We start from the raw sequence: 19,359 nt of genomic DNA, 5'->3' as shown, positions 1-19,359 counted from the left end.
GGGCCGTAATACTACCATCTTCTCTATATACATATTTCATATATTCTGTATGTATTTTATGTAGATATGTATTATATATATACATATATATATATATGTATATATATATATATATATTTATGTGTATAAAATACAGAATCGAGAAGAAAATTATTCAACGTTTAATATTTTTTTATAAAATAATTTTTCTCAGATTTTGTCATCCTAATTATGAATGAATGGCATCTCATGAATGCATAATATTAATAAATAAGTAATTTCCATACACGCGATGATGCGTACATGAATCATAAGTACCAATAAATAAATAAATACTTCCAATAGATTAAATGAAATGGAACGGCATTATATGCAAATAGTAAAGAGTAAATATATACATACACGCATACATGCACACACAGCTGAATATCTAATAAAATCACAAATCGCTCATCATATCTAAATTGTACCTACAATATACAATCATGTAAATCGCAAAGAAGCCATTCATCTTTCACGAGACGCTTACTCATTGTACTTTCACGTACATTAGTATTGTCAACATTATCCGACAAGAGAACAACTGTTAACCATCAATGCAGGTGCATCAGCTGGCGACGAAGATACAGAAGATGAATTGGAATACGGTGGAGAATCGCGAGCAACAACTCTTCCACGTGGAATGCAATCCGCCATCAGTGCGGCTACTAATTCCTTGCCGCGACTATCTGTGCCGAGCGCGCCGACTGGCCTGACGACGACATCGTCGTCATCGTCATCGTCATCGTCATCTGCAACAGCGGCAGTGACGTCGACCTCGTCATCGATGCACAAGGCGCACAGTGTTTATCATTTCCTGCCACAGCACAGCGGCGTCAAATCCGCTCGGTATCGACCTCCTGGCTTCGCCAGAAACAGCAATATCGGGTCCGGCGGGATCGGCAGCGGACCCAAACGTGCCGTCAGCGCACCGGGCCTTCAAGTTTCCGGCTCGCAATCGACCATCAGCAAGCGAGACAATTCCAGATCGAGGAGGCAGCAGGCGATGTCGCTCACGTCGGGTAAGTCATATTATATTCATGTTTCTTTAAACGATCGCCCACAGGTGATACAAAAAGTCGAATGCTTTCTAATTATAGATTTCCTGCATGACGATTTTATTTTTTATTATATCTTTATTTCAGGTGTTGCATATTAGTGCTTTGTTCTTCTAATTTTTTTTTTATTTAAAGATAAATACATATGTGAGAAGAGAATGTGTGTGTGTAATATTTTAATAGATGAATTCTTAGAGCTTCTCGTATACCATACTGAAATTCTGATTTATTTCTTAAGCTACTTGGATAATAAATAACTTTTGCAACTAAAATATCAATGTATAATACTTTCTCGTAAAACTTTAGGAAGATCTTGTAATTTTAATGGACAATCTTTATAATGGGAGAAAGTACGATATATTTGATATATTCTTATAGTCATCAATTACAGAATATTCTGCTATTTTAAATCTCATTACATTTACGGTAATATAATAACATGAGTGATCATTATTTATTATATGTAATGTTTTATTAAATTATTTTTTTATTATACAAAAATGAAAAAAGACGAAGAGAGAACGTATCTCTCACGTTTAAATCTGTAGGCTAGGTTTTGAGAGACAAGGAGAAAGCGCGCATGGATAAAAGGAAATTCGGTCGGTGGATATGTGTGATTCCCGCGTGATAAATTAGGCGGTCGCATCGTCACGCACACGTGGCGCGCACCATGCAAATGATTAAGTGTAAATATGAAATTATACAGCGAGCATCATCGTAAAGAAAAACGCACGGCAAAAGAGAAACCGTTTGTAAATTTCTTTATAGGTGAACGGCGGGAAACGGAAAGTTTGCGGAAATTCAAAACGTATAGTTTTTCAGTAATCTTATCTTATCTACGCTCAGCCTGTTTATTGGATGAAACAAGTAACAATTAATTTTTTCGAAAAAATTTTCACTTACTCGATAAAGTTTTATGGTATATAAAATTTATTATAAGCAAAATTAAATCTTTCTGAAAACTTTTGTCAAGAAGAAATTGCCTGTTACACTTCAAAAATGTACTGTCGAACGATTTGATCGTGAGAGAAAGAAAGACAAGGGGCTATATTGTATACTTATACATTTTACATGCGCAAAAGCGAACGTGATTTTTATCTGTAAACTTGAGCAATCCGAGTAACGGCAAATTCTTCAGTTGTCTCCTCTGAAGGCGTAAACGCTGCGAAAATCGGGATAATATTGCGAAAGCGTGCTACTTGTCGCGTGAAATTTGGTGTAATAACAAATCTGAGCTAATTCTCCGACACCTCTTTATACATCCGTTACACACACAAACACACACATACACATTTGCTTTTTCTCTAGCATAAATTCAATTAATTCATTTACGATTATGTCATGATTTTCCATTGCGTCATACACCATAAAGTTTCATTTTCTGGACATCATAATATTTTCTTGGCCAGCACTTGACTATAAAACACGATCGTGACACGCAACCTTTATGAAAGTACCTTTTATCCTTCCGCCAATAATGTTATATATATATCTCTTTAAAAAAAAGAAGAGAATAAGTAGATTTCATAACATGTTAGAAAAAAATATATATTGAAGATATAAACTATAAAATCAATAAATAGCTCAAGGAAAAACTTTTTCAGGAAAAAGTTGAAACCTTAAATATACGCTAAATGAGAAATAAAAAAATATAGTAAATCCGAAACTATCTATTTTAAAATATTTATGCAATTGAAAAGCCTGTTTTAATTATTACAATTAAATTATTACAATATGAAGCAGAAATCAAAAGAAAAACAAACTAAGAAGAACTACGAGCCAAAACAAACAAATTTTAATGCACATGTAATACAGTTGACATTGACATTAAATAACATGAAAGTAAAAACAAGATAAAAATATGTTTACAAAAAAACTAACGTTTCGACCACCTTCGGGTTATTTTCAAAGTTCTAAACTAATATGTATATAAATAGCGGTTGACTGAAATAGATTAACATAAATAACTAATTATAAAAGTACAATGCCAAAAAATAATTAAAAGTAGACCTTCGCTGTTTAGGTCCTGATTTCAGTTATATGTAGTCGAAGGTAGATCCCGGATTTGCGCCAAACACTCAAATATCGCTGAATATCCAACAATGAATATATGTAGTTGTCAAACAATAAATCCCGGATATACGTCATGGTTCGATTACAAAAGATATTAGCCAAATATAAAAAAGTCGTTGATAATGCCATTAAGTAAGCCAAATTCATAAGTCCTTCTTACGAAAGGTTAATCCAGATTCTACAGTATGAATTGAAAAATATAAAAATAAATATGTATAACATTTAGTTGCCAACAAAGTATGTGAAATATATAATTTGTGTATAGTATAAAATTCAGTAATATAAATAAAAAAGAGTACAAAACGATGTAAAAGTATGAACGAAATAATAATAACATAGGTAAAAGAGATAAAGCGGAATGTATAAAAAGTTATATAATAAGTTAAGAAATTAAAAGAACTATCCAAATATCCAATTATTTAAAAAATAATACGGAATGTTACAATAAAAAATAGCTATGATTTTATACAAAAATAATTTTATTTTCTAATATAAAATTTGAAATCAAATTCTACGAACGGATATTAATTTGCAGACAAATTTTAACTAGAACGGGTCTTTGTATCCATCCTCTTGTTTATCAAATTGGGAAATATGCCCCTTCGTTTCTCTGGAAATCAGAGCTCTTCTGAAGACGAACAATTTCTCTGGACTTGCATCCTCCAGTTTCTGAAGTATACGGAAGCAATCGCCTCTGTGTTTTTTTTCTTTGCAAAATACGGAAAAACGCGTGTGTCGTTTCATTTCTGCAGAGAATGCGCATTTTTATGCACGACAAATGGAACGCGCGCACTGATAATGTGGCGTGTTCGTTCAGGTGCTCGCCCGTGTGTAACAGGTGCAACTGCTTTATTACGAGGTTTCCTTTCTTTTCTCCGACATCCCTACCGAGCTCCCCGCAGCTCCCGCGCGACAATCGATAATGCCACGCAAGGGCCACTCCTCGCACCCGCACACACTCCGCATATGCGTACCTATTGTTAAACCTTTCGCCCTGTTATTCTCATAATGCGATGTCGTAAAAACAACATTTATACATATTTAACATTCGCTTGCTTGTAACGAATTTAATTTATATTGTTCCTTAGTTTCCACTTTATTTACCGAATTTACGTGTACAATACATTTTCGTGAATATTTGCACATGCATAAATCAACAGTTTGAATGTTTTCGTGCACCATTATGTGTTTGGCCGGCTTATCGATCGGTGAAATATATCGCAACGTTTGTCGAGCATTAACCCAGTCTACTTCTGAATGTGAATGTCTCTCGATAATAATCTAGCCTAGCTATGTTTTTCCTACCTACATAACAAGTTATCGCAGCTAAAAATAGTGGTTAGAGAGAACCAGTTGCAACTTCAGACTACTGCAACTACCGTTAAAAACGTTCTTCGTTTTGGTACTTCCCGCTAAAAAAATATATTCTTATTTCTTATAATAGAGAGAGAGAGAGAGAGAGAGAGAGAGAGAGAGAGAAATTAATCTATTTCTTTTAATATATCTAGGTTTTATATGGATCTTTCAATCTGAATACATACATTTAAAGTTATAATAATTATATTATATTTTCATACAATTCTAATGTCACGATAAATGAAAGTTTTATATTAATTAGTTTTTAATTTAATATAATATGGAATATATAACGTGCATTATGCTATATGTAAGAATTAATATATTTATTATATAGTTTTATTTAAAGCTAAAATAAATAATATTATTTACAAAATAATTTTTTCTACTCGTATTAATAATGTTACTGTAAACTCAGCAATTATCTATTAATTGCAATAAATTAACTTTACTCCGATGAAATTCAGTTTTTGCTGTTCAATATAGTATCTAATGAAATTATAAGGTCCTTGCCACTCCCGATTCCAGCTGCGTCTCTTGCGAATCGATAACAGAGAAAACCACCCTTTAATCCATGATTCGAGGAAAAAATCGTGTGCATAAAATTTCATCATCGAACGATTATTCTTTCATGTATGAAATTCTGTTTACGAATAAAAGTTTCATTTAAAATAAAATTTAATGTCAATGTGATTAAATTTCAAACTAAATATTATATACAGGGTGTCCCGAAAGTTTTTGCCAATCACTTTTGTGTAGATAGAGCGGACTAAACTGAGTCGAAAAGTCCTCTACCATTTTGCAATTTTCGCAATAGTTAACAAGATATTAATTACTAAAAATTGCCAAATATTGTGGTCTTGGATCATTTTTTACTCAAATACCATCAACTTTGTAGAAAAGGTGCAAGAGACAAAAATCATTTATTTTCTTCTCATAAAGTTCTGAGAAGTTTTTCAAAATTTTTTCAAAATTTTTTAATATCGTATTTTATTATGTTGGTAAAAATAAGAAAACGCAGTACTAAAAAGTTGATAAAAAATTCTCAGAACTTTATGAGAAGAAAATAAATGATTTTTGTCTCTTGCAGTTTTTCTGTAAAGTTGATAGTATTTGAGTAAAAAATTATTCAAGACCCAATATTTAGCAATTTTTAATAATTAATATCTTGTTAGCTATTTTGCGAAAATTGCAAAATGGTAAAGGACTTTTAATCCGCTCTATCTACACAAAAGTGATTGGCAAAAACTTTCGGGACACTATGTATATAATATTTAGTTTAAAGTTGTTGATATGTATCTGTTGGATAAAAATACGTAGAATAAAATACGTGGAATAAAAATCCTATAATTAAACGTCAAAATCAAATCTTATTCTACTTGTGCTCCTTACTTCGATAGTTCCCTTTAATATACAGTATTACATACATCCGTTAATCGATTCAACTTACTGGAACAAAGTCGAGTTCGAACTCGATAAAAAATACATACTCCGATTAAATCGATTAATGTGAAAATTTTCTTAACATTATTTTATAAACGATGCGCACAAAGTAGATATAAATTAAATACATTTTGAAGAAATTAAATTTATTTTTCTAAATATGTTTTATTTCTCTCTCTCTTTCAGTTTTTCAATTATTTAAAATTTAATGATTTAATTAAAATATCTCATTTTAATTTTCTAAAAAAGATGCTTTAGATATCTTTTTCGTAAAATCACGTCAATACAGCATCATGACTATCATGCGCGGCTTATACACACATTCTACGTTATGTGCGTTGCTCGTTTGTGACTTCCGAGTCGCGAAACTCCATACTCGTTCGCCAGTTAGACTCGTTCATCTTTTTTTGCTCGTTAGAGATCGGTCGGCGACAGGTTTACGTTCGTAGACATTGCAGTGCTCTATATTCACCAACTAACGATGGTTATTATGTCACTTAAACCAGATGAATTTTTATGCGAATAAGGACTAATGCAACTTTTAATCACCGTTTTATGCTGCAAGCAGTGCAGGATATTACAGTTATTTTACTTCCATTGCATAGGAAAGCTGTCTAACTAACAGCAAACGTATATAAGGTATCTTAGACTATATTATAATGAAACATGGGGTTAATCAATATTGATCCTGATACGTATAAACAATTCGTAATCTTTTTATGTTTCTTAAGAGCTTTGTTTATGCGTCACCGAAATACGTAAAATGTAAAAGAAAAATTCCCAAAAGCTCTAGAACTCTTGAACGAGCGAATTATGGTAGGGATTAAGTTGACGTTAAAAAAGTCACGAATGTCGTTGAACTATCGTTGCTGTGAGTTTTGGAATGCGTGTCAAGCTTTTTGTACGATTGCTAGAACGGTTCTTCGCTTCATGGACAATCATGAAATAGGACGCGTTACGTCTCTTATATACTCATCACAACATCCTTTAGATTTCTATGATTACAATTCGTTTCGACCGATATTAACAAAATTGTGTGAATATATTGCTTTGACCAATGTTGCATAAAAAGAAAATGCGGTATAAAAAATAAGATTAATTTTTTAAACAATCTTTCTACTTTCTACGTTTTATTAATTATTTTTCATAAATATAGGTATTATTTATTAAAAATAATTAATATAAGAGATGTCGAAAGATTGTTTAAAAAATTTATTATAATCTTGATAAATAATTAAGTTTAAAAATGTTTTCAATTAACAAAATTTTATCTCTAGCGCTATCTACAGTCAGTGCAAAAAGTATTCATACAGAGAAAATATTTTTTTAAAAAGCTCTATTTTTAAAAAGTAAATATTCAGCGAGAAACAAGTCATCGAATCATTGATGTCGAATCAATATCGATACGATGATTTCAACACCAATTTGACATCGATTTGACGTTTAATTAATTTTTTGCTGAATTAACAATTTATTTATAAAGAATAAAATAAACTGTATGTTTCTTAAAATTATATACCAAAGAGATGTGCATTAATTATAGAAAATATATCGTCTGAAAAATAAGTAAAAATTAAAAATTATATTCTTTGGATGCTCAAAAAGTATTCGTACAATTAAGAAATTTAGCTTCTAAAATCAGGAATACATGCGAAACTCGTTTGTTTTTGTTAGAACAGAATATATTCATTGCATAAAATTGCTAATTAATGTTATTTTCTACAAATAAAATTTTTTTTATAAAAAAATTTTCTTATATAAATACTTACTGTATATTACTTGGAAATTAGTTGAATCAACTCTTTTGATATTAATTTATCACAGCAATATGTCCTCATTTGATAGAGTAATTCGATAATTGCTAATACGAGTTATTGCGTATGTGGTGAAACGTACGTATGCATACAATCCTTTCCATGATCCTAGCGAATAATTCCGATAGTGAATAATTTAATTATTCGCAGATACGTACAATAGCGTTTTTTAAAAGAAAGATACACGGAATATATATCAAATATATAAAAAAAGGAAAAATGATAACGTAAGTAAAACGGAATGATTGTATATTGAACGTGTAATAAATAATAAACGTGTAATGCCGAGAGAATTGAATAAAAGCATTTGCCAAAGTAACACCGGACTAAATATAATTATAGAAATTTACTTATTAGGTATATCACGAAAATGATAGAAATACGTATGAAAAGCTGAAAAATTAATTATATATTTATTCACCAAAAGTACATAATTTCTTTTGTAATTTCATTTGTATTATGTTTATTACGGTTAATGGATAAATTTGCCTAATCGACCGTTTTGAGACTGATTGTGAGTTCTCTCGTGTCAGGCGAAGCACTACAGAATACTTTCGCCCACGTTCTCGATGCGTAGTACTATGCCCCTGATACGTCGTTCACGTGCGTGTACGCGTACAGTTCATGTGAATAACGGGCGAATTGCGTTTTTCATGCGATGAGAACTGGAGGTAGCCCAAGATCAAATTCGCAGAAAGAGAATCCGATGGTGGCGAAATTACTGCTGACGAGACAGACGCGTGATTACTTTGTGCTCGGAAAGACCGGGTGATTTAATTAACCTTCCCCCATCTCGTATTGCGTGGGACATGAACACGCGGGAGTGTCTACGAGAATCAATCTTCATTTTAGTGACAGGATCTGCGACGAACTAAATTACATACTACGAAATGCAAAACATGCTAATTCTAGAATTTAAGAAAAGTAATTTAAAAAATAAAAGAGACAAGAAAAGTATATATTAAAACCTACGAATACACGAAAAGAATAATTTTGTTGAAGTATCTAAAAATTTAGCTAAATACAAATCTGAAAATTATAGTTTTGTTAGATCATCGAAATAATTAGGAATCTTAAGCATAATAAAAAGATTGACGTTCTAGCAACCATTTTAAGCGCCCTTTCCATGTGAAATTTTATAAAAATTCAGTCTTAATTAGTACAGTAACGTATATGATAATATAATACTGTGATACAATACAATTAAATGTGAAGAATGACTTTTCTTAGATATATATCTACGTGGGATTATGACAAACTTTCTTTAACTGATGACGTCGAAATTGATAGAGCACGGTATACACGTATTTGCACATATGAAAGTCATTTTTCTCAGACGAAGCACGGCGATATCTTGATGCGTTCACCTTGGCACACATTTGTCTATTTACAAAAGCCGTAAATTGATTCGCGCACATCTAACTCTACCGTTATCGGAATATTATCGGACATGATTAGGTTAGGTCGCATCGCAAAACGATGATTATCACGTTGATTATCGGTAAACAATGTTACCCAACATTTAATGTTCATTACAATCATTTCGCCATTATTCAGCATAACGTTGATTATCTTAACAAATAAAAAGCAAATGTCTCTGCTTTTGTAACGTGACGCTTATATACGATACATTTAGGAATGTTTGCTTTTTATCTATTTTAACAAATCTACTAAATTTGCATATTTTTTGTTTCGCAAACATAATGCAGTCTGCGCGCACATTTTTTCGATAAACGTCGCGTCAAGTTGCAAGAAACACAAATGAGGATCGTGAAATCGATAAACACCGAAGTTTAATAATGAAATTTCGATACAAAAAAAATAAAGGTGAATGATTTTGAACTGATTCAGAACAAATTAAAAATTGAAATATATATTAAAGATTTAGATATCTAAGAAAAAAAATTAGAAAAATTGTATCGTTACTTAAATAGCGTCTTTTTTCGTGTAGGAATTTTCTGTATGATTTTACGACTTCCTCGTCTACAATTATCGTATCAAAACTCGTTATCAAAACTCGCCAGATACTGGGCCTTGAACGTAAACACTGTTAACATGCTATTCGTTCAGGAAGGCAGGAAGGAAAAATATTATCATTGTCCCTGTTCCGTCTAGCTAAAGAACGAATAGTTCTTTGCATGAACAAATCCATCAGTATAACGAGTGTTTCGTTCCGCATTACATCTCTTTCGACATTTCCTGTTATTATAATCAGCAAATATTAAATATTATTATGTATATAATATCATTATTACTTTTAATTTTAAATCTTTAAAAATAATATTATTCTTTCATTAGTCAAAATTAGAAAGTTAACGTGAGACGAAATCTCAATCTTCGTATAATTTAGTGAAACTCATTCTGATTTTCGTAAACTCGCTCCGAGGTATGAATCTAGAAAACGAAATGAAAATAATTAGCCAGTGAGAAAAATCTATCGAGTCCAAAAACTGAATTAATGCAAAAAAAATGACAAAGAGTGCTCGTTATTCAACTTTCAAGGAATCTTCTACTCGAAAATCCTGGACCACTAGTAAAATGGTGCAACGTCTTGCTTCGAATTGGTTGCTAGAGTGCTGCTGTGGTTCTTGTTACGCGGGACAAAAAACAGATTCGCGTTCAAAATCGAATGATGCGAACAAAATGAATAGGAAAGAGAAGACGGAGTCCATCGAATTACAAATTTTACCTATCGATTCTGCAAAATTGGAAAATGATAGTCAACTCACGTTGGAGAAAATTCCTTTAACAAAACGTGAATATGAGATATCGAAAGACGATGAGTTTCTGCAGACATCCAATGTTAACAGCGAAGTTTCATTGACAAGTCGCAAGGATGATTTTTCGATCAATACCTCGGATTCGAAGAGCAAATTTTCGTTTAGTAGTAGAACTTTGAACAATGGAATGAAGTGCGTAATTGGGAGTCTGCCAATCCTTTCGAAGAAAGAGAAGAAATCACTGTCGGTTATTGATGAGAAGAAAGCGTCGCAGAGCGATTCAGAGCTAGAATTTCCCGCGAGTATCTTTGCCAAATGCTCAACGCGATACGGACAACAGAAAGTATCCGCGATGAACATTCCTGAATTGATAATAAGTTAGTTAAAAAGCAACATAACATTAGATCTAAAGAGACGGCAAAAGTAGTAGAAAAATTTAATCGACATTATTTATAATTAAACTTAATTAAATCTAAATATAATAAAATATAAATAAGTGTATATAAATATAATTCATATGAAAAATATAAAGATTTACGTGCGCAAATGAAAAATTATTTAAAACAATTGCAAAAATCACCTTAAAATATTATTTTAAAGTAAAAATTTTTAATTAAAATAGACAAATAAATTAAGTACGACTATTATTATCATCTATGAATTATGTCCTATATTACCTTATTTTACATTATTAAAATTTCATTGAAATGAACAATAAAATTAATTGATCGAACCAACGACAAAATTATATTTACTAATATTTAATAATTTAGCAAGACCTCCGAAAGTATACTCATTGAAATGATATTGATGATTGTTTTGAAGCTTGCATGAACATTTTTTTAAATAGAACTTTATCTTCTATTCATGTTATCTCTTGACAATTGGACACTGAGTCAGTTTGAGTAATCAAGTTTCCTTGTGATTATCTATAGACGATGGAAGCAGTTTGTCGGAAGCATGCAGCACACCAATTATCGGAGCGGGATCACGAGCAGGCTCTAGTCATACAGTCTTAGACATGGACGACATCGATCCGGGCCATCTCGCCACTCGGTCGTCTCTGTCGAGTCTCGGGGTAAGTTGTAATGCGTTAAAAATTTCTTGTTCGCCTTGTGCATGGAGGATGGACGTCAGATTGCAGCTAGCTACGTTTCGCTCGAACCCATTGCCCTTCTCATTCCCAACTTTCAAGAGAAACCATATCTATTATTGCGATTTAACGCGAAGCAGATTACAACGTTGCATCTCACTCGGATTAACAGAACGACAGACAAGCGCTCTCACCGAGAGAACGACGCGAACTTTACGACTCTGAGATCGCCGTTCTAAAGTCCTCATGACCCTAATTCTCGCGATTCCAGGCACGCTCGGACTCGATGGCGTCGGTATACAGTGGTGCGGGCGAGGGACGTTGTTGTCGGTCCGTAGTAGTCACAGGTGAGGTAGAATTCGCCTTGCAGTACGACTACAAGAATTTGACGTTTGAGGTGCACGTGACCAAGTGCAAGAACCTCGCACCAGTAGATGTAAAGCGCAAACGATCGGATCCGTAAGTACCCCATTTAAAGCTATCATAACGTGCGTCTATTCAATTCTTTTTTTATTATATTTAAATAGAATAAATTTCATTATTTCTTTATACAAAAATATATAGTTTAATCTTATTTTCCGATCATATTTCATTTTACAAACATTTTTTGTAAGCGTTGCTTATAAAAGACAATATTTTGAAAATTAAATATGTTCAGCTTTTTATTATTTTATTATTTTTTTATTCTTTTTTCCTTCTCCCAGATACGTCAAGGTATATTTGCTGCCAGATAAATCGAAAAGCGGTAAAAGAAAGACGAAAGTGAAGAAACACACATTAAATCCAGAGTTTAACGAAACGTTAAAGGTAAGTTGTCCAACGTGAGTTGGCACAAACATCCGTTGCTTGTTTGCATGACAATTAGAGATTCGATGTTTCGTCATCGCGCGATTTTAGTTCCATATGAGTCTGAGTGGTCTGGAGACAAGAACACTATGGCTGACGGTTTGGCATTCGGACATGTTCGGTCGCAATGATTTCCTCGGCGAAGTGCGAATGCCGCTGGAAAACAAGATATTCGACGATCCAACGCCACATTGGTATCCTCTTCAAGAGAGGGTAAGTTTATCGCTCATTATAATATTAAAATAATGCAGACAACGGCATTGACTTTTCTTCGAAAAATTAAGAAGTGTATCTCGAAACTTTAAAACTATAGAATCACTAATCGTTTCCGAGTGAAGTAAGTCTCTGTTCATTGTGCATCGGATAGATTACATCATTGTGCATTTAGTAGATTGCGTCACTGAACATTCAGCAGAAAACATTGCTATTCATTCTTTCCGTCGAAACGCAGGCTGCAACTTCAAAGCTGTTTAATTAAAATGCTTTCGATGTGGTCCGATATAAGCGCATGTGAATGCAGAGTGTATAATTCTTATACAAATAAGTATTGTATGTGTCGTAAACATAATCAAATATATCAATATAACGTTTTCATTTCTTTAATTTTTTAAATCAAGGACCAACAGCAGAATATCAGACTACTTGCTAGTACAATTTGTTAACATATATTAGATAAAAAATGTATAATTAAAAAATATAATTATAATTAATATGATTAATAAGAAAGTGGTTTTTAATAATAAAATTTGACGACAAAGAAACATAAAACCACTGCACAGACTGTTTTTTTTTTGTGATATTTAATATATTACTAACAAGATTGTCAGATTAAACTTACAATTAGACGTTTCGGCCAATATCTGTGGTCATCTTTAGTAAAAATATAAATAATCCCGCATTAGTTACATACATTTAAACAATAAAATTCGCAGTCATATATATAATTAAAAATTACGCTTGCTTTCATCTTGTTCCTGAGAACCAAATACGTGGTTGATGAAGCAATGAAATTTTTTCAAATTGTGTAGAACGGAAATTCCCAAATTCTAATATAAAATGAATATGCTATTATTAATGCATTCTAATCTAATTATTAAAAAGTTACAATTCTTTACCTGTTTTTTCAGCAATTCGGTGAAATTTGTGCGTCATCGTAGACAATGTAACAAAATGAACAGATGGAATATCATTGTGATAGCGTGTAAATTTTGTTTGTCGTTATTTTGTTATGTGTCGGATATTTATATGTGCGCAAAAGTTGAGAACTTTCTCGAACTATTCTTTAGTGAGAGAGAGAGAGAGAGAGAGAGAGAGAGAGAGAGAGAGAGATCTTTTTAAGAGGCAGATAAGCATCGGGCAATCCTCCAGTATCAATTATTTGTACCTCTCCTTTAACTTTTTATGTATATTATTTCCAATATTCTTCATTTATACAAAGATTGTTCTGTATCTAGAATGCTAATGTTTTCCCAATCTAATTCATGCTCATTGTCAACTTGGTGGCGCGGGACCACCAACATTGCAACAGTGAATTTTCTTATGTCAGCCTTAAATTCTTTAATTCGTGTTTTTAATTTTCTTTTTGTTAGGATGGGAGGAGAAACAGGAATTAGAAAAGGTTATGATGGATTATATAAGATGGATGTTTAGTCTGAACTTTTGCACTCCAAGATATCTAATTATGAGGGAACTCCTTATGGACAAATTCAGAGTAGGATGGGGAATAAGAGCAAGGAGATTTGACCAAAAATAAAATCAGATAAGGTAGGAAATCTGGTGAAAGCGAGTTGGGAAGAAAAGAAGAAGGATGAATGGGGGGACGTATACGGACAGAAAAGGAGGAGGTATTACAATAGGAATGGATGGGATATAAAAGCAAGAGAAGTGATATATTGGAGGAAGGTTTTGAGAATCAATTAATAAACAGGAAAAGAGAGGTGCAAAGACAGTGGGAGGACTGTAAAATTCGTAAGACTAGGTACAACAAGAGATTATAAGGAAATAGAGGTAAACAGTAGGGTTCCTGAATATTTGAGGAAAGAAAACCTAGAGGAAAGGAAAAGAAGAGAAGAGGTGAGAGCCCTGTTCAAGTTAAGATGTGGTAACTTAGAGGAAGGAAATAAATATTAGGTGGAAGAACAGAAGAAAAACTGTATATTTTGTGAAAATGGAAAAGACAACTTGCAGCACTATGTAGAGGAATGTTTGGAAATAAGGGAAAGGTTTACTAAATTAGGAAAAGAAAAGGAAGAGATCTTAAGGAGATTGCATGATGAGGACTTAGATGAGGAAAGAAAGAGGAAATAATAAGGAAATTATGGAAAGAGAGGGAAGAAGTAAAAAGAAGATGAGAATAGATTCAGGAGAGGACATAGAGGAAATGTATGAGTAGAATGGTGTTAGATAAAAAAAAAGAAAAGAAAATAAGAAAGAAGAATTAATGGGTAAGTAGGATACAAATAGGAGATAAAATAAGCTGTGATAAGGCTATGATATAAAAAGAACGTATTTATTAAAAGAGAATATATAGCATTAGAATCAGATATAATTATAAGATAAAAGTGGAAAAGTACAAAGAAATAAAGTAGGTAAAGAAGAGAAGTAAGAAGGTTAATCAGAAAAGTAGGAAAGTAAAGAGATAGGTGTAATATTTTAAATCGCGTAATAATACATAAAATATATTTATATATACATGTGTGATAGCATGTGGGCGAGGTATGGAGGAATGAAGGAGTTTTGTAAGCCAAGTCCCCTTTTTGGCTGTACGCTGAAGTGTAATAAATTCTAATTTTCTTTTTGTTTGGTCGACATAAGAAGATTCACAGTTCAAACCATTTATCTTGTAAACTACGTCACAATGGTCATCCTTGCATAAGCGATGTGACTTTCCCGTTTTAATGAATCTGTTTAGTCCGTTTATTGGTTTATATGCAATATTAAACCCTTGCATCTTGTAAACTACGTCACAATGGTCATCCTTGCATAAGCGATGTGACTTTCCCGTTTTAATGAATCTGTTTAGTCCGTTGATTGGTTTATACGCAATATTAAACCCTTGCATCTATTGTGATACTTTTTTGAATTTTTCGGATAAATTGTTTATATATGGTATGACAAAAAACTTTTTTACTATGGATCCAGGTCCTTATTATTGTCATTACAGTCATTCTTTTTGTTTAAACTACGTTTATTTTTAAAGTTTTTAATTCTATTTCTGATATATATAGTCGAAAAAATAAAACCTAAAAAATAACCATTTAATAATAAAGTGTGAATTTTTTAAGATTGAGATATTTTTTCATGAAATTCAACTTTTGCGTACATATAAATATCCGACACATATATATAACAAAGTAACAACAAATAAAATTTACACGCTATCACGATGAGATATTCCATCTGTTCGTTTTGTTACATTGTCTACGATGACGCACAAATTTCACCGAATTGCTGAAAAAACAGGTAAAGAATTGTAACTTCTTAATAATTAGATTAGAATGCATTAATAATAGCATATTCATTTTATATTAGAATTCGGGAATTCTGGTTCTACACAATTCGAAAAAATTTCATTACTTTATCAACCATGTATTTGGTCTCAGGAACAAAATGAAAGCGACCGTGATTTTTAATTATATTGTGTAACTGCAAATTTTATTGTTTAAATTTATGTAACTAATGTAGGATTATTTATATTTTTACTAATGATGGCCAAATATTGGCCGAACCGTCTAAATTTAATCTGAATCTTAGCAATATATTAAATATCACAAAAAACAACCTGTGCAATGGTTTCATGCTCCTTTGCCGTTAAATTTAATTATAATTAAATTATAATTATAGGCGTACAACTTTGCTTCCGCCGTTTTTTTTCCGAAATTCGAGGCTTTATTGTAAAAAACTAGTCACACATTTATAATTCAAAGTATTGTCCATCGCTGGCCAAGTTTCTCTCATCTTTCGGGCAGCGTACGAATCCCGCGTCGAAAAAACTGGTCATCTTTTGAGGCGAACCACGAATCGATTCAATTTTTTACTTCTTCATAAGACCGGAAGTGCTGGTTAGCCAGACTGTGTGCCATTGATCGAAACAAGTGATAGTCAGAGGGAGCAACGTCTGAAGAATACGGCGGGTGGGGTAGGACTTCCCATTTCAACGTTTCCGCAAGTATGTTTGACCACTTTCGCAACATGGGGTCGAGCATTGTCATGCTGCAAAATCACTTTATCGTGTCTCTCGTATTGCGGCCGTTTGTCTTTCAATGCTCGGCTCAAACGCAGCAATTGCGTTCGATACCGATCGCCTGTGATTGTTTCAGTCGGTTTTAACAGCTCATAATACACTACGCCGAGCTGGTCCCACCAAATACAGAGCATGACCTTGGAGCCGTGAATATTCGGTTTGGCCGTCGACGTGGAAGCATGGCCGGGAACTCCCCATGATTTTATGCGCTTGGGGTTATCGTAATGAACCCATTTTTCGTCCTCAGTCACAATGCGATGCAGAAATCCCTTCCGTCTTTGCCTTTCAAGCAACTGTTCACAAGCAAACAAACGCTGTTCAACATCTCTCGACTTCAACTCGTACGGCACCCAATTTCTTTGCTTCTGAATCATTCCCATGATGCCTTTGAGGCGTTTTGAAATGGCTTGTTGAGTCACTCGCAATGATCGTGCCAATTCTTCTTGATTTCGACACGAGTCTTGATCAAGTAATGCCTCCAATTCTGCATCTTCGAAAACCTTCTCTCTTCCACCGCTATGCCGGTCTTCGACGTCAAAATCACCGTTCTTGAAGCGTTGAAACCACTCACGACACGTTCTTTCACTAATAGCGGCCTCACCATAAGTATTTGAGAGCATTCGATGAGCCTCAGCCGCAGATTTCTTCATACTGAAGCAGAAAATTAAAACCTCCCGCAAATGACGAGAATTTGGCTCGTAAATTGACATTTTCAATCGAGAATAACTTTATGATGCAGACACAAATCGACTAATGTTTCTATGGGGTTATGTTGACAGATGCCCAAGTTTATCGTATGACGTCTATGATCTATTTATTTCTACCACCACTTACCGCTAAAGCCATCTATAAAACGGCGGAAGCAAAGTTGTACGCCTAATATAATTTATAATTTAAATTAATTTATATAATTAACAAATAATAAAGAAACCGTGGGTCGAAAGAAAATAGTTGTTTGGTTTGAAAGGCTTATTCCACGAACGCTAGATAACAGTAGCGAGTTTAAATTTATTTGTATTTAGTACATAGAGAGATATATAAACGTTTCGATTTGTCATCTCTCTCTCTCTCAGATCACTTTCAGTATTTAAATTAAATCTTTATAAATTCAACATAATTAAGCGACTCATTCATTACACACATATTCTACGGTTATATTTCGAAATTATTCATTTCTAGTGTACGTGACTATATCCAACATAGTTGTTCGTCCTATTTGTCCTATTATATTCCAATTTATGGACTGCTCCAGATTTGTAATTCTCTTAAGTCAGATTCCATACTTGGATGTATCATAAGAAGATGAATGATTCTAATACAAGTTACATAATAATCAGTCAAAAATAAATTTATCATACATGATTACTAAATTGTCATACCTTTCCATTGTGTCATAACATATTAAAATTCATCATTTTGTCCATTTATAATATAATTTATCTTAATATTAATAACCGAACACATAATTTCCCGATTCTATTAAGAAGAATATTAAATTAAATTAATTGAGAGAAAAAATGAAATTTTTATTAATTAAAAACGAGAAATTCATCACGTACCTGTGTTCTATTATTTTACAATAATTAGTATCATAAAAGTCGAATAACTTATTATAATAGCCACTTTCAAAGGAGGTTGGTACTAGAATAAAAGAACATAAATCAGACAAAAAAACCAAAACTCACAATCAGTAGTGTCAGAGCATCAAATTCAATAATTTAAATTGGGGACATAATTTAAATTGGGAAGACATTAAAATTTTAGACACTGAACCTTCCTTTTATAAAAGATTAACATCAGAAATTATTTATAGAAAAAAAACAAAAATGGCATAAACAAATAGACACAGAAAAATTTCCAGAACCATACTTACCTTTGTTAAATGTTTCTTCCCACTAATATCAACTTCTCTCTCCACAACGTGTAGAAGTGAATTCAATATATAAGTCGAGACATTCAAACAAAGAAGCTAGTCGGTTCCTTCTTATCGTGTTGAATGATCGGTTATCCGTTGATCTTCGATAAAATTGTTGGAAGGTGGCTGTTATAATAAGTTATTCGACTTTTATAATACTAATTATTGTGAAATAATAGAACACAGGTATGTGATGAATTTCTTGTTTTTAATTAATAAAAAAATTTCGTTCTTTCTCTCAATTAATTTAATTTAATATTCTTCTTAATAGAATCGGGAAATTATGTGTTCGATTATTAATATCAAGATAAATTATATTATAAATAGACAAAATGATGAATTTTAATACGTTATGACACAATGGAAAGGTATGACAATTTAGTAATCGTGTATGATAAATTTATTTTTGACTGATTATTATGTAACTTGCATTAGAATCACTTATCTTCTTATGATACAACCACGTATGGAATCTGACTTAAGAGAATTACAAATCTGGAGCACCCATAAATTGGAATATAATAGGACGAACAACTATGTTGGATATAGTCACGTACTTATGTATTAGATGCAAGATATATTGGATAATTGTTAAATAGTAGAAATGAACAATTTCGAAATATAACCGTAGAATATGTGTGTAATGAATGAGTCGCTTAATTATGTTGAATTTATAAAGATTTAATTTAAATACTGAAGATGATCTGATGACAAATCGAAACGTTTATATATCTCTATGTATTAAATACAAATAAATTTAAACTCGCTACTGTTATCTAG

The 19,359-nt window shown here is 32.4% G+C and overlaps 1 protein-coding gene across 1 annotated transcript in view; it reads left to right on the top strand.

Annotated features, from left to right (window-relative positions):
• LOC108763164 (serine-rich adhesin for platelets) overlaps positions 1-19,359 on the top strand; it is a 67,331-nt gene that overhangs the window by 43,113 nt on the left and 4,859 nt on the right. The window contains exons 11-15 of the mRNA XM_018510540.1: positions 582-1,040; positions 11,418-11,560; positions 11,847-12,034; positions 12,280-12,382; positions 12,473-12,634. Coding sequence (XP_018366042.1) covers positions 582-1,040; positions 11,418-11,560; positions 11,847-12,034; positions 12,280-12,382; positions 12,473-12,634 — 1,055 coding nt within the window. The remainder of the gene's footprint in view (positions 1-581; positions 1,041-11,417; positions 11,561-11,846; positions 12,035-12,279; positions 12,383-12,472; positions 12,635-19,359) is intronic.

Source organism: Trachymyrmex cornetzi, unplaced genomic scaffold, assembly GCF_001594075.2.
Source record: "Trachymyrmex cornetzi isolate Tcor2-1 unplaced genomic scaffold, Tcor1.1 scaffold343, whole genome shotgun sequence".
NCBI lineage: Eukaryota > Metazoa > Arthropoda > Insecta > Hymenoptera > Formicidae > Trachymyrmex > Trachymyrmex cornetzi.
Note: the sequence above shows the minus strand (reverse complement) of the source record. Positions and strands in the feature narration are given on the sequence as shown.